At 46.8% G+C, this 12,336-nt stretch overlaps 1 protein-coding gene across 1 annotated transcript in view; it reads right to left on the reverse strand.

Annotated features, from left to right (window-relative positions):
* Nucleotides 1-2,195: 2,195 nt before the first annotated feature.
* SAP130 (Sin3A associated protein 130) overlaps nucleotides 2,196-12,336 on the reverse strand; it is a 20,163-nt gene continuing 10,022 nt past the window's right edge. Inside the window, exons 11-20 of the mRNA XM_026041599.1 lie at nucleotides 11,955-12,076; nucleotides 9,832-10,134; nucleotides 8,644-8,821; nucleotides 7,339-7,443; nucleotides 6,225-6,586; nucleotides 4,764-5,012; nucleotides 4,495-4,620; nucleotides 3,450-3,553; nucleotides 2,648-2,761; nucleotides 2,196-2,371 (exon numbers count right to left, since the gene is read on the reverse strand). Of these exons, the coding sequence (XP_025897384.1) occupies nucleotides 2,213-2,371; nucleotides 2,648-2,761; nucleotides 3,450-3,553; nucleotides 4,495-4,620; nucleotides 4,764-5,012; nucleotides 6,225-6,586; nucleotides 7,339-7,443; nucleotides 8,644-8,821; nucleotides 9,832-10,134; nucleotides 11,955-12,076 (1,822 nt within the window). The 3' untranslated portion in view covers nucleotides 2,196-2,212. The remainder of the gene's footprint in view (nucleotides 2,372-2,647; nucleotides 2,762-3,449; nucleotides 3,554-4,494; nucleotides 4,621-4,763; nucleotides 5,013-6,224; nucleotides 6,587-7,338; nucleotides 7,444-8,643; nucleotides 8,822-9,831; nucleotides 10,135-11,954; nucleotides 12,077-12,336) is intronic.

Genomic DNA, 12,336 nt, shown 5'->3' on the forward strand with positions numbered 1-12,336 from the left:
GACGCAACCGTCGCCGTCACCATCAGGGCAGCTCAGCGCGGGCGGCGGCGCCGCTGCTGCTCCCGCGCCGTCGCCTCGCGCCTCATGGGGCCCGTGCCGTGCGGGGCGGCCCCGCGGGGCGCGCGGCCGAGGGCAGCTCCGCCGCTCTCCCGGCAGCCTCCTGCCGCCGCTCAGCTAATGGGGGAGCGGTGCCGGCGGTCCGCCAGCCTCCCAGCGGCCCCGCGCCGCCCCACACACCATAGAGAGGGGAGGCCGCTCTTCCCTCCCCCGCCCGGAAACCATAGATGATTTAGCGGACTTCCGCCCCGCCTCGTCACGTGACGCGGCGCACGTGCGAGGACAAACAGCGCCGGGGGCGGGAGGGAACCCGGCGGGCGGGGGGGGAACACCCTCACGTGGCTCGGGGGGCGGGGCCCGCCCGCCATTGGCTGGGGGCCGGTACGTCACCGGGGGGGGGGGGGGTGCTGCTCGGACGCATCCATTGCGCGGCTCGGCGGGGGGAGACCGGTCGCACCGTTGCCCCCCCTCCCCGCCCGGGTGGGCGGTGCCAACGGCCGCCCCGCCTCCATGTTGTGGCGCTCGGAGCAGGGTCCTCAAGGAAGAGGAGACTGAAATTACTGATCCAGGCTGAGGTCGCTTGTGTCTACGYGGTATGTTTGAATACTAACTTATATGAAAATCTAATCAGGGTTACTATAGAAATACAATTATTTTAGGGCCCTCATCATTTTTCTTAAAGGATTAAGAGCCATGTTGACTTAGGGCATTATAATGCCCTAAAAGGAAAATACATGCCTTGCAGTTGAAAGAAGCTTTCGCTCCCCCACCTCCCCTTCCCAAGCACGCCGCTCCATTTCCGGAAACAAAGCCTAGGATTTCATCCAAAGGGGTTTGTCCGTCAGGAGAAAACACGTCCGAGCTCSGCCAGAGGCAGCTTGACAAGAGTGAATCAAGGAGGTGGAGCCTGTTTATGAAACTGGGACTGAAGGTCATCATTAGTGATGACGCCATTATATTAGCGTTACAGAAYAGAGCAGTAATGGAGCAGGGTGTGTGTGTTCCAGCTTTGCGGGCTTCCAGCCGCTGAAGCRCAGAACAACGCGTAACAAGCAGCGGCGAGGAGCTGAGTGAAATTGAGTCTTGCCCTGCAGTGACAGAAAGTAGGAGGTTGCATAGCTTMAACTTCATATTATCAAAGTTGCCGTATCAKTCCCTGAKTTGTATGCAAGTAAACAAAATACTYTTAAAAGAGTAAAAATAAAACTAGTGTGAAAATTGATTAGACCCTCTTTGTGGAAAAAATCAAGGTTAAAGGGCCCAGGGAAGGGGAAAGCACTTGCACAGCTGTAGGAACTAAAACACAAGGTGACTTTCCTACACCTYACTTCAAAGCGAAAACTTCAAGGCTTTTGAGTCTACAGGCTGACTGCTTGTGTATAAAGGGATATAAACTGTTTATGTACAAAAAGCTCGAAGTCCTTTATTAATGTCTTCAAGATGTATATGGTACATACACTTAACATCACACCAGCTACAGGAAGTACTTCGCTGCAAGACGTACTTCATAACAGGTATCCCAGAGCACCAACATAGACAAACACASAGACACTACAAAAATCACTTTGAAATGATTCCCCGCATACTTTTTTCTCCTTTTTTGTTTTTTAAATTGACAGCTAGGACTGAACCCCTGGAGATTCTACCTGTGGCAGATCTAGTGCAGTGGCACTGGTTTAGAGAAGGCTACTTCAGACATCGGAAGGTCAGAAGAAGTGAGTAGATAACTGAAAGGGGTGACTTTTTCAATGCTCGCCCAGGCTCACGGGTGTGCCAGGTTCTTGCTGTCTGCTCTGGAGTTTCCTGTGCATGCACACAAGGTGTGCGTACACCTGTAATTCACCCCTAAGCTGCAAAACAGGAGGGCACACTCCACCACACCTTGCATCACTAGTTCCAATTAGTAGGCACTGACACATCAGGAGGATTAAACAAATGGGACTGCAAAGAGTTTTAAAATGGATGAGCCTGAGCGAAAACTTTGTTCATTATGACAGAGTGCTCACAATCCTTTCAGGTCACCAGGCTTCCCATGTCCATCTGTTCCCTTAAACTCACCCTTTTTATTCAGATGCTCTGCTTAAAAATAAACCCAAACTACAAGAAGTTTCAACTTCATTCTGTACATGTTTCTCCATTTCCAGCCACTCTGGCTTTAAACCTTCTCCTTCCGCTTTAATTTGGATACTTTCTTGACAGTTCCATTCTTGTTTAGAAGCTTCAAAACACGATCTTTGTGATCCAACACCTTTAACATGGAGTCTCGAGCTTCATTGATTTGATCCATCACCAGTTTACACCTCTGCATATTCCCCTGAAACAAAACACTCTTGTCATTAATGACAGATTGTCTAGTCTATGCAATCACTTTACCTTTTCATAATACCACCTTTAAATGAGACTTTAAACACTGGAAATGCACCTTTAATTCTTTTTTTTTTTTTTTTAAAAAAGCAATCTCTAGCTCTTAATTTTTTTTTTTTTTTTTTTAAAAAAGCAATCTCTAGCTCTTAACAACTGCAATAGGAAATTTTATAATTAAGGGTAAATCAAGTACGTTGGCCTGACCAACTAAGTCAGAGGAACCTACCTGTATCAGTTCATTTATTCGATGCAAGTCATCGTCGGTTGCTGCCTTTTTCTTGGGAATGAGGCCCTCCTGCAGGGCAGTCAGTCTCTCATACACATCGTGCTCCAAGTTTGTCTAAAAGACATCAGCACTTCATAAGAAGGGTTGTCACCAGGCCAGAAAACATTCGCCCACATTAAGAAAGCTACACAACAAAGATGAYGACAGATCTGTTCCCCTCTCAGCTGCTCATGTTAGTAATTCAGAAGATGGAGCCTTTGATGTAAAGTGTGGCACTATTCTTACTAACATCCTGTTTACAGGATTGCTCCATTTCTGAACAAACATGGATCCTAACCAGAAGTGCTTCCCCTGTTTCTCACAATACTATTCCAGGAATGCAGAGGTTTTGGGGAGTTTGGTGCTAGAATGCAGAGCACCTACCTCACCCCCAACCTGAAACAGAAGCATCCAGGAATGTGGATCAGTGCTGCCTCCTCAGATCAGCCGCACCATCCCAAACAGACGCTTCTTCAGACCTGTGCATCAGCAGAAGGGAGTTGCCAATTTTGATCATCTGTACAAAATACATCAGCTCTTATGTCTGGATCAAAATCAACACTCTTAAGTTTCCAAGCCACTTAAAGCCACATTCCTGAGAAAGGGGAAAGCATTTCCCACTCCCTTTGGGCACTACACACCAGCTTCCTTCTGGTATCCCAGTGTCAGATGAGCATGTACTGAGTTTGCAAGAAACCATCCTGCCCTACAGCGCTTAGTGTTCCCCCACGTTGTAGGGAGCTGGCAAGTCACCATCACCTACCAGCTGTAGTAGCTGTGCCGCACAGAGATGGACCTTCCACCCTTGGGCACGACAGGATACACCCTTCTGATTGGCAATCTCTTGCAGCATGGCCTTTTTCTCTTCTGTCTCCAAAAAATACAAAGATATGTTATTTACACTGAGAACAGAGGGCTGCTGTGCTCCTATGAACAAAAATATTAATCCAACTCCCACTCTCCACATGTCCCAATAAATGGGAATGAGTGTCATTTTTTTATTACGACACTAAAATATCTACTCATCTCCCACATATGCAGAAGCTGCCTTCATTAATTTACAGATCATCTGGATCTCCAAAAAATTAAGTTGTACCCAGTGGAGCTAGCCTCAATTGTTCTGCAATTTGGTATTTTCATGATTTAAAAGTGCACTGCTCAGTGCTTCAAATGCCCTGCAAGAAAATTGCAGAGTTTGTCTTATACCACTGAAATATATGTCTGCAACTGTATAAGAACATCCAGGAGGGAGCAAAAACAACCCTATCRGCTTAAAAGCTTTTAAAAAATAGCTTAAAAGGGCTTAAAAAAGTGCCTGATTCCCATTTTCCTCATCTTAATTATCACTTTAAAAAAGACAAAACAAAAACAAACCAACCAACCARCCCCACAGCGTTTGAGAGTTGCCAATACTTGTTACTGTAACTCCAGGATGTTTCATTAAGTAGTAAGAGGAAAAAAAAMCAAAAACAAACACCACACACAGAGTGTAGCATATCGCTATTTTTTTAAAAGAAAGTTTTTATCATTGCAATGTCAATAGACATAAAGGTATATACTTTCTCTCTTACAAGTTCTCCTTCATCCTGAAAGCTGGAGAGAGGTTCAGGCAACGTCCAAATATCACGTCTTTTACCAGCTCATTTGATCATTGCAAGGAAATTGCAAGAATTGCAAGGAAAAGTCTATTTAGGAGGCTGCTTGTCAGCATTAGCTCATTAAGAATGCTCCCAAAACACCATTTCCTGGTAGGCTGAAGGTGCRGATCCAGGATGAGTGAAAGCTCCAATTACAGGACAAGGACTGACCTTTCACCCGGACGTCGCTGTATCTCTGGAAGTGGTGATAGGCAGATTTCCAGGGATTGCGGTACTGGCGGAGCAGCGTGATAGGCGGCCTTGGACGCACAGGGACATACCTTACACCTTCTTCATCTAGGAAGAAGAATCCAGGAAAAACAATGGTTAGTATTATTTCTGAAGTTGAAAGAAGCGACAGAGCACGTTCTCTGAGAAAGAAAATGAAAAGGAAAGCATCTGAGTGGAGGGGAAAAACAAGTCAATAGAGATGRCATTACCGATATACTCCTTGGGAGGAGACTTGCGCTTCTCTGCCTTCACTAGCAAACTTTTGGCAGTGGTTTTCTCATCGTCAGTGCTGTTTGTTTCCATCATGTCCCCTTCCTCTGTGGAGATGACATGCTGCTGCTTGCGGGGTTTCTTCCTTGGGGAGGCACCAGGAGGTAAATCACTTGGTGGCATTGAAAGGTTGTTGGCCAGCAACGCCAGAGATGGAGACACAGTACTCGTAGTCAAAGGAGGGACTGCTGAGATGCAGGAAAGAAGAACAGGCTATCAGTAGTGCAGAGGTGCTCCTGCTGAAACAAYACTATGTCCAGAGCAGTGGTTACCTGCAGTCAGATAGGACTGCAAGAGCACAGTCAACAGCACCATGTCAGTTGGTTACTGCACAAGTCGCACACCACTGAGGTTGGGCAGCAGTGGCAGGCAGCCTGAGGGGACACTCAACACCCAGGGGGAATAAGCTCAATCAGCAGCAACTTGGGCAAGTACACCACAGTCTACAGCAGAAAATCTCTGGGATGAGATGTCCCAAACTCAAAATACCCCCTATGGTCAAGAAAAGGCAAGGGATGCCTGAAAAGCTAAATTATATCTAGCTGTACTCCAGAGAGATCTCAAGCRAACACCTTCCTCCATCACAGTTTTAGGAAGAAGCACGAAATGATCGTGTAAAACAGAACTCTGATACCACATTGCCCATGAATGTGGGGCATATACCTATCGTTTTGTCATTCTATGGTCTGTGTGCTAAGATCCATAAGGACTTGAAGTTTACTGATTTTGGCTGATGACAACTATAAATAGTTTATATAGCAAGGCAACCAATTTGTATATTAAAAAAGCGCAAGATAAAATATCCATGAATTGCAGTAGTGCCCTATTAAGGTCCTAGCCTGGTCATTAATCCTTCACATGCAAGGAAGCCCTTGAAACCAAACATTAGGCCTTGTGAGAAGACTGAAACGAACTGTATGGATTCATAACATACTGGCTGCTGAGGGCTTCTGTTTGTTTGCTTTTCCTTTCAGTAATTCATGCAACGGTTTTGGAGTTGCATCACCTAAGCATGAAAAACCAGTAGCCCCAAGGACTAAGTGACTGCGTTATAGACTGAGGAAAGGGCATAGCAGTTTCAACAAGCAAGGAGTCTAGTTGCTACTGTGCAACTCTTGTTACTTGCAACAAGAACTGCCTCATCGACATCRTAATGCCCTTTCTTCCTAGGGGTTCAAAACTGATGCCAGATTTGTTCAAGAACCCCAGCTTAACTGCGAACTAAATCTTCATTTTCTGTTGCATTTACTGGGCCATTAAGGCTTCATACTCTATTCATATTCATCTTGCACTTCAAATCCCAGTCACGCATCACCAATACTAAGTCCATTTTSAATGGATGTGTTGAAATCCCCCAATTCCTTGGGGCACAAGCAACTTGACACTGAACAACAGCCTACCAGATACAGGTCGCATGATGTCCATGGGCTCCACCTCCTCTTTGATCTTTATGTCCGGTACAGCAGGCCCCAGCACCGCGGAAAGGGCGCTGCTCATGGTGGAGGCAGGGGCGGAGGCGGCCGCGATGGCCGTGGAGGTCGGCGGGGCGGCCGGCAGGGCTCCCGGCAGGGCGGCGAGCGCGGCCGCGGGCTGCGACGTGGGGCTGGCGCCCGCGATGATGCCCGGCAGGGCGGAGGGYGGCTGCTGTGAGCTGGGGGGCACCGCGATGGTGGGCTGCTCGCCACCCTGGTTCGACACTGCCTCCATGGGCACCGTCACGGGAGCCGCCATGGACACGTGGATTTCAGGTTTCGGCTTGGCACTGTAGCAAGAGAGGCAAAAGCCCTAAGCATCGCTGCCCTAGAGTCCTGCTGTCCTGACTTTATACCACAAAAACATTACAAGACGCACTGGATTCACACTAGCCACTTTTTCTTCCCCAGGAAATAACACCTAGCTCAGTGGTATGTGGAACAGAACAAAGAGACTGTATCATTTAAATATTCTGAAATATTCTGAAATATTCTGAAATTTCAGTCTTAGCTTCACTTTTCTTCTCTTTCAAGTCCCTCGTGTCTGTTAGAGATGCTATTACCTTGCTTGCTAGAGCAAGTGGAAATCTCATGACTAGCTCCCAGTAAATTCAGAATGCTCCGGAAAGTTGCAAGATACTTTCACAACATGAACATGAGAAATTTTTACCCAAAGATTTTCCATTCCATCCTGTGTTTCACAACAGCTCTCACTAGTTTTAAAACAATACAACTAAAGCAGTTTAAAAGCTGCATTTGAACTTTCTTCGGCAGTAGTTTTCAAGTAAYAGAGTTTGAGGCACATCCTTTAACTCGATGTCAGCTGTTTTCTCTTTTGAGGGCTGATAACCACCCCCTTTAAAGGCTATTGCCTCAGCTTCACAATAGCAGCACTAGCCAAGTCTCTCCAAAGCTGTCACACTGACAAGTCAAGATGGATCCTCAAATTTTCCAGAGGGAAGCCATTTTAAAAGCCAAAGAATGCTCAYCAAAAATGCAGCAAGAACATTATCACATAGTTGTTTGTTTCTTAAAGCCTTACCCAGCAGGCCTGGGAGATCCCGACGTGCTTCGCATAGTACTCTCCACTCGCGTGCTAGTTATCTCAGAAGGCTGAGGGGGAATTAAGCTTTTCCGGACTGCCAGSCTGCAAGAGAAACATTCCATCTGTATCTCTCTCTCTCCAATAGAGACAAATACCACTGAGAGCAAAGAAATCTACTTTCTCATGCCAAAACCAGAATGGGAAGTGTATTTGTATCTCTCCACTCTAATCTCAGAGCAACGGTGATATAGTGTTTCATTATGCCTTTTTGAATAAGGCATTATTATTTTGTATTTAAAAGAAAACACAGTTAAAGTGCTTAGGCTGAATCTCACCCAGTTTCAGGGATTCTCCAAGAATGCTGTTTTTACCTCCTCCTTGCCAGCTAAGGCTCCTCGACACTGCCAGGATCCCACAACAGATGAAGGGAGCTTGAGCTCTGCAACTGCCCTCCCCTGCTAGCACGAAACTTAGCCAGCTGCAACTACCCGGCGCCCAGGTGGGCAACTGCTTCCTCGATTTGGACCAGATCGAGTAACAGCCCACGTCCCAGACTGCTGGCACTGAACGTGGATGTTAAGCAAAGCACAAAAAAGTACAGTGAAGACAACTCAAGTTTCCTTTAGGGTTTAAAGTGAAATTATTGTCCATAATCTTYCACATGGAAGAGAAGTCTTTCATGATCTACCTCCATTTCTTAGATTTGTGATTCACTTTTAAGGCCTGTAGTTTCCTTGCCTTAAAACAAAACAAACAAATCAACAACAACAAAAACCCCTCCCCCCAAAAAAACCACCCACTCTTGGTCTTACAGGGCCTATTAGAGGAAGTGGGTTGTAAAAAATAAAAATAAATGAATAAATAGAATTCTAACTTTAGAAGATCAYGAGCTCTTTGTTTTTAAATAAAACTAAGAAAGTCTAAACCCTATTCAAAGAATCACAGAATGGTTGAGGTTGGAAGGGACCTCTAGAGATCCTCTGGTCCAACCCCCCCTGCTCCAGCAGGGACACCCAGAGCACATGGCACAGAGCGGCATCCAGACGGGTTTTGAAGATCCTTCAAAAGGTCACTTCCAAGAGTGAGGAAGGACAATTTGGCTTCCACATCCCATTACTGACAGCTAGAGGAAACCAAAATCTACCCTGCTAGAACAAAAGTATTTCACAGAGCAGCAGGTCACTCACAACCACAGCTGACTGAAAAGTCTCCTAGCGCTTTTTGCTGAAGTGAAACTGTTCCCTTTAGCTAGGGTAGCCCACACAGAAGTGTCCTTTACGTGTCACTGTCAGCCCTACTCACCCATCGGTGGTCGGTTTCTTGCGGAGGATGCTGGGGCGCGGGGAAGAGCCCTGGGCTGGCGCGCTGGCACTGCCACTCTGGTTGTGGGTTTGCACAACTGTGGTCGCTGCTGAAGCTGTATTGAATGTGTTGCTAATAGGATTGGCTACAATGGTGGCTCCATCCGCCAACACTACTGCTGGGAAAGGTGGACATGCACACAGGGRAGGGAAAAGGGAGCAGATACAAAGAAGAAAGAGCAGTCATTTAAAGATACATAGTGACAAGGCGAGTGTTAGTAGAACAYGTGCTGTCTGTGCTCCTCGAGTCCCTCAATCTTCAACTGTGGCTTTCAAATCACTTTGTGTTATCTTCACTAGACAAATTTGATACCTGAACCTTCTGTAAGACAAACAGAAACTACTCTCTGCCTCATGACCATCAGTAGGGAAAGCTTTCCCAGGTGACACAGGGAAGGCAGCCATCCCCAGGAGGACACCAACACAACTGCCTTGGGGGAAGACACTCCGAGTAGTGCCTACGAGGCGAYACATGGCACTCGGCAGCAGGTCAGCACGTCAACAGCTGACGAGGCCTTACAGGGTCGTTCAGCCAACTGGGCTACCAGCTGACACAGATAGTTAGACAGYCAGGAAGGAAGCACACGACACATCTGCCAGCTTTGCCAGCAGCAGGTTCTTTGCAGCCATATCCTCTTTCACCAGTAAGCCGAWGGGATTTCACTAGCCCAATCATTTTTCATGCATGAGGGTTTCTAGCAAAGTACTAGTTGAGGTTTCCAACTGCTGAAGGTCCCTGGCCAGATTGTTTGATTGCTGCTGYGATCTAAGGTGCAACTAGAACAGGTCACAGCGTGCGACCTACTTTAACTAACACTCCCCACAAGCGTTTACTAAGCAGAATTATTAAACCCGTCTGGTCAGACTTTTCAGGTGAAGCGGGCCTTTTGGTGTTACCCATATGCACTGCCACATACAGTTAAAAATAAGAAGTAACATTTACAGAGGCAACATTTTGCTAGAATAGTACACATAGAAGTGTATTTGCCATCCGCTTTTGGGCCACAGTGACCACAGTAAGATCTTTACTTGCAGGATAGAAGAGCTTAAGCGAAAACACCTTGCAGGACAATCTGAAGCTCAGCTGCTTKGCCCAGGCCTAGGCTGGGCCCCTGCTGGTGACAGTTACCTGAAGTCTTGGTCTCGGCTTGGGGCTGCTGAGCGCTGATGGGTGCCGGCTGGAGTCCCTGCGTGCCGATGGGTGCAGTGGGGTGCAGGCCCTGRGTCCCAATGGGAGCTGGCTGGATGCCCTGCGCACCAATAGGTGCCGGCTGGATCCCTTGSGTGCCGATAGGTGCCGGCTGGATGCCCTGGATGTGCCGGGCATGGGATGCATCGACAGTCATCAGCTGCATGGGGTTCAGGTGCACAGTGGAGGCCACTCCCACACCAGTCTGAGCTGTGATTGCCGAGTTGGGCGCCTGGGCTGAAACTGGGAACAGCAACAAGGAGATCCCATCACTCCTGCCCAGAGGTTTGTCCTGGTTCCCCAAGCGCCTCTCACTGGGCTGAAAGTAATTCCTCATTTTAAAATATTTTTCCAGCCCACTTAGCATAACAACAAATTCCAATTGGACAGCAGAGAGGCAGGTTTATCTGCCAGAAGAATTAGATATTACTATTTAGTTCCACTTTCTGTTTGATATTGCTATAAGAAAGCGAAGTTTAAGTTTATTCTACTATCAAAATTAGGTTCAAGTTACACTTCTGTAGTCAACTTCCAGTCTTGGAAATCAGTGCACTGCATTTGCTCCCTGTATTATCTTACAAAGTCTGTAAGTGCCAACATTTGGTGTTTTGTTGCTTTAAAATAAATGTAGTGAGTTAAGGCATTTTTCAGAAGACGGTCTTTCACAGAGATGGTCATTTAAWTCTACTAAAAGAGAAACACGTTTGACTGTACAAAATCAGATAAGGAAAGAAAAGTAACATAAGTACCTTAAGATGGGTGGTGACTTATTTCTCCCCTTCCCCCAGCCACATACTCAGGRAAAATTTTCCTTAGTGTAACTGGACAAGAGTTTTATGAATCCAAGTACTATTTTATCTGATGCAGAATGGGATTTACTTTAGTGGGCTGAATCCCACTGCTAAAGTGAACATAAGAACTTTCTGTGGCAGAACTMCACGTCCTGTGAAGCGCCTGTTTAAGAAGCTCAATGAGTTTATTTGTATTTAGAGCTCTGAGCAACTAAGATTCTGTCTTGACAGCTCTGCTATAAAGCGTAACTCACACCTCCCAAGCAGCTGCCACGGGCAGCGTTTACCAGTGCGGGCAGACTGCAGCTTCTAGATTTCCAGATTCCCGATTTTTACAAAACATCACAATTTCTGCAGTCAAATGCAGAAGCAGGTGCTAATTGTTAACAGTGGCCTTGCTCACTAACAATGAGGAACCTCTTGTCACACAGCAAGCTGCTTTTGTCATTATCACAGGATTTCCATCAAGAACTTGTGCTCACAAGCCACTCGCAAACTGCTATCCAAAAGCTTAAATCCATTACCAGATTCTGCAAAATAGCTTCTAGAGAGAAGTATGGCACATAAATTCTGCTACCAAACACCCCAGTTAACATGTTCTTGTTGCAGAATTTCTAGCCAACAGAATTTTGGAGACTGCACAAGCACAAGGATTTGGTTAGCCCCAGCCAAAAAACTTCCTCAGAATTCCACATTAACATCCCTTAGGCCAGTGAGCTTTTTTAAAGCTTCCTTTTCCCCTTTAAACTAAGCCCTGAAGTGGCTGTCCTCTGCAAAGTCGCATGTCCCTCCCCAGAACCGTCCCTCCAATTTTCTGTTGGAGAGGTCACCAGTTTCTGCCATAATAAAGTAGCTTCAGAGACTGCACATGAATGTATAACTTGATGCAAGGAAGAAAAAAAAAAAAAAGAGGGGAAAAAAAAAAAAAGGACTTGCCAGAACCCCAAGAAGTGAAGATACATTGAGATGGCTGGTTTGGAGCATTTTTGATTTGCAGAATCAAAAACTTTTCACAGAGGTACAAACCCTTGGACAGTCAATGTACACCTCCCAAGAGAACAGTTAGTAACCATGTTCCATAGGTCTCTGAAGTAGTTCACARCACCCTACTCCTGTGTATTGCCTTCAGCTAACCACAGACCGAAAACCTGGATTGTCAGAATGGAGCCTACAAGACTCTTGGCCCATATACCAACTGTAGGGATAGGGGAAGCCAACAAGCGAACCCAGCATCAGGGTCAGCCTGCGCCAAGGCCCGAGCGGAGAGCTCACCTGGGTACTGGCGGATGGTAGACACRGAGCTGGTGATGGGCGTGTAGGTGTGCGCCGTCAATGGATAGGCAGAAGGCGGGTACGTTGGTAGGAAGTACTGGAACTGGACAGGCACCGACTGCCTGCAGGGGAAACAGCAGGTATCACACACCYCATTTCCACTGCTCACCTTCAGCCTCTGCCTCTGGGCCAAGCCCTCAWTATTGATAATACCTCAGCTTTTGGATTACAGTCATTTGCGTGAAGAATGGCCCTAAAGTATCAGGACTAAAGACAAGTGCAGGGTCCTGCACCTGGGGAGGAATAACCCCAGGCACCAGGACAGATTAGGGGTCGACCTGCTGGAAAGCACCTCCACRGAGAGGGACCTGGGAGTCCTGGT

This window comes from Nothoprocta perdicaria, unplaced genomic scaffold (assembly GCF_003342845.1).
Source record: "Nothoprocta perdicaria isolate Ctin4 unplaced genomic scaffold, notPer1 scaffold_289, whole genome shotgun sequence".
NCBI lineage: Eukaryota > Metazoa > Chordata > Aves > Tinamiformes > Tinamidae > Nothoprocta > Nothoprocta perdicaria.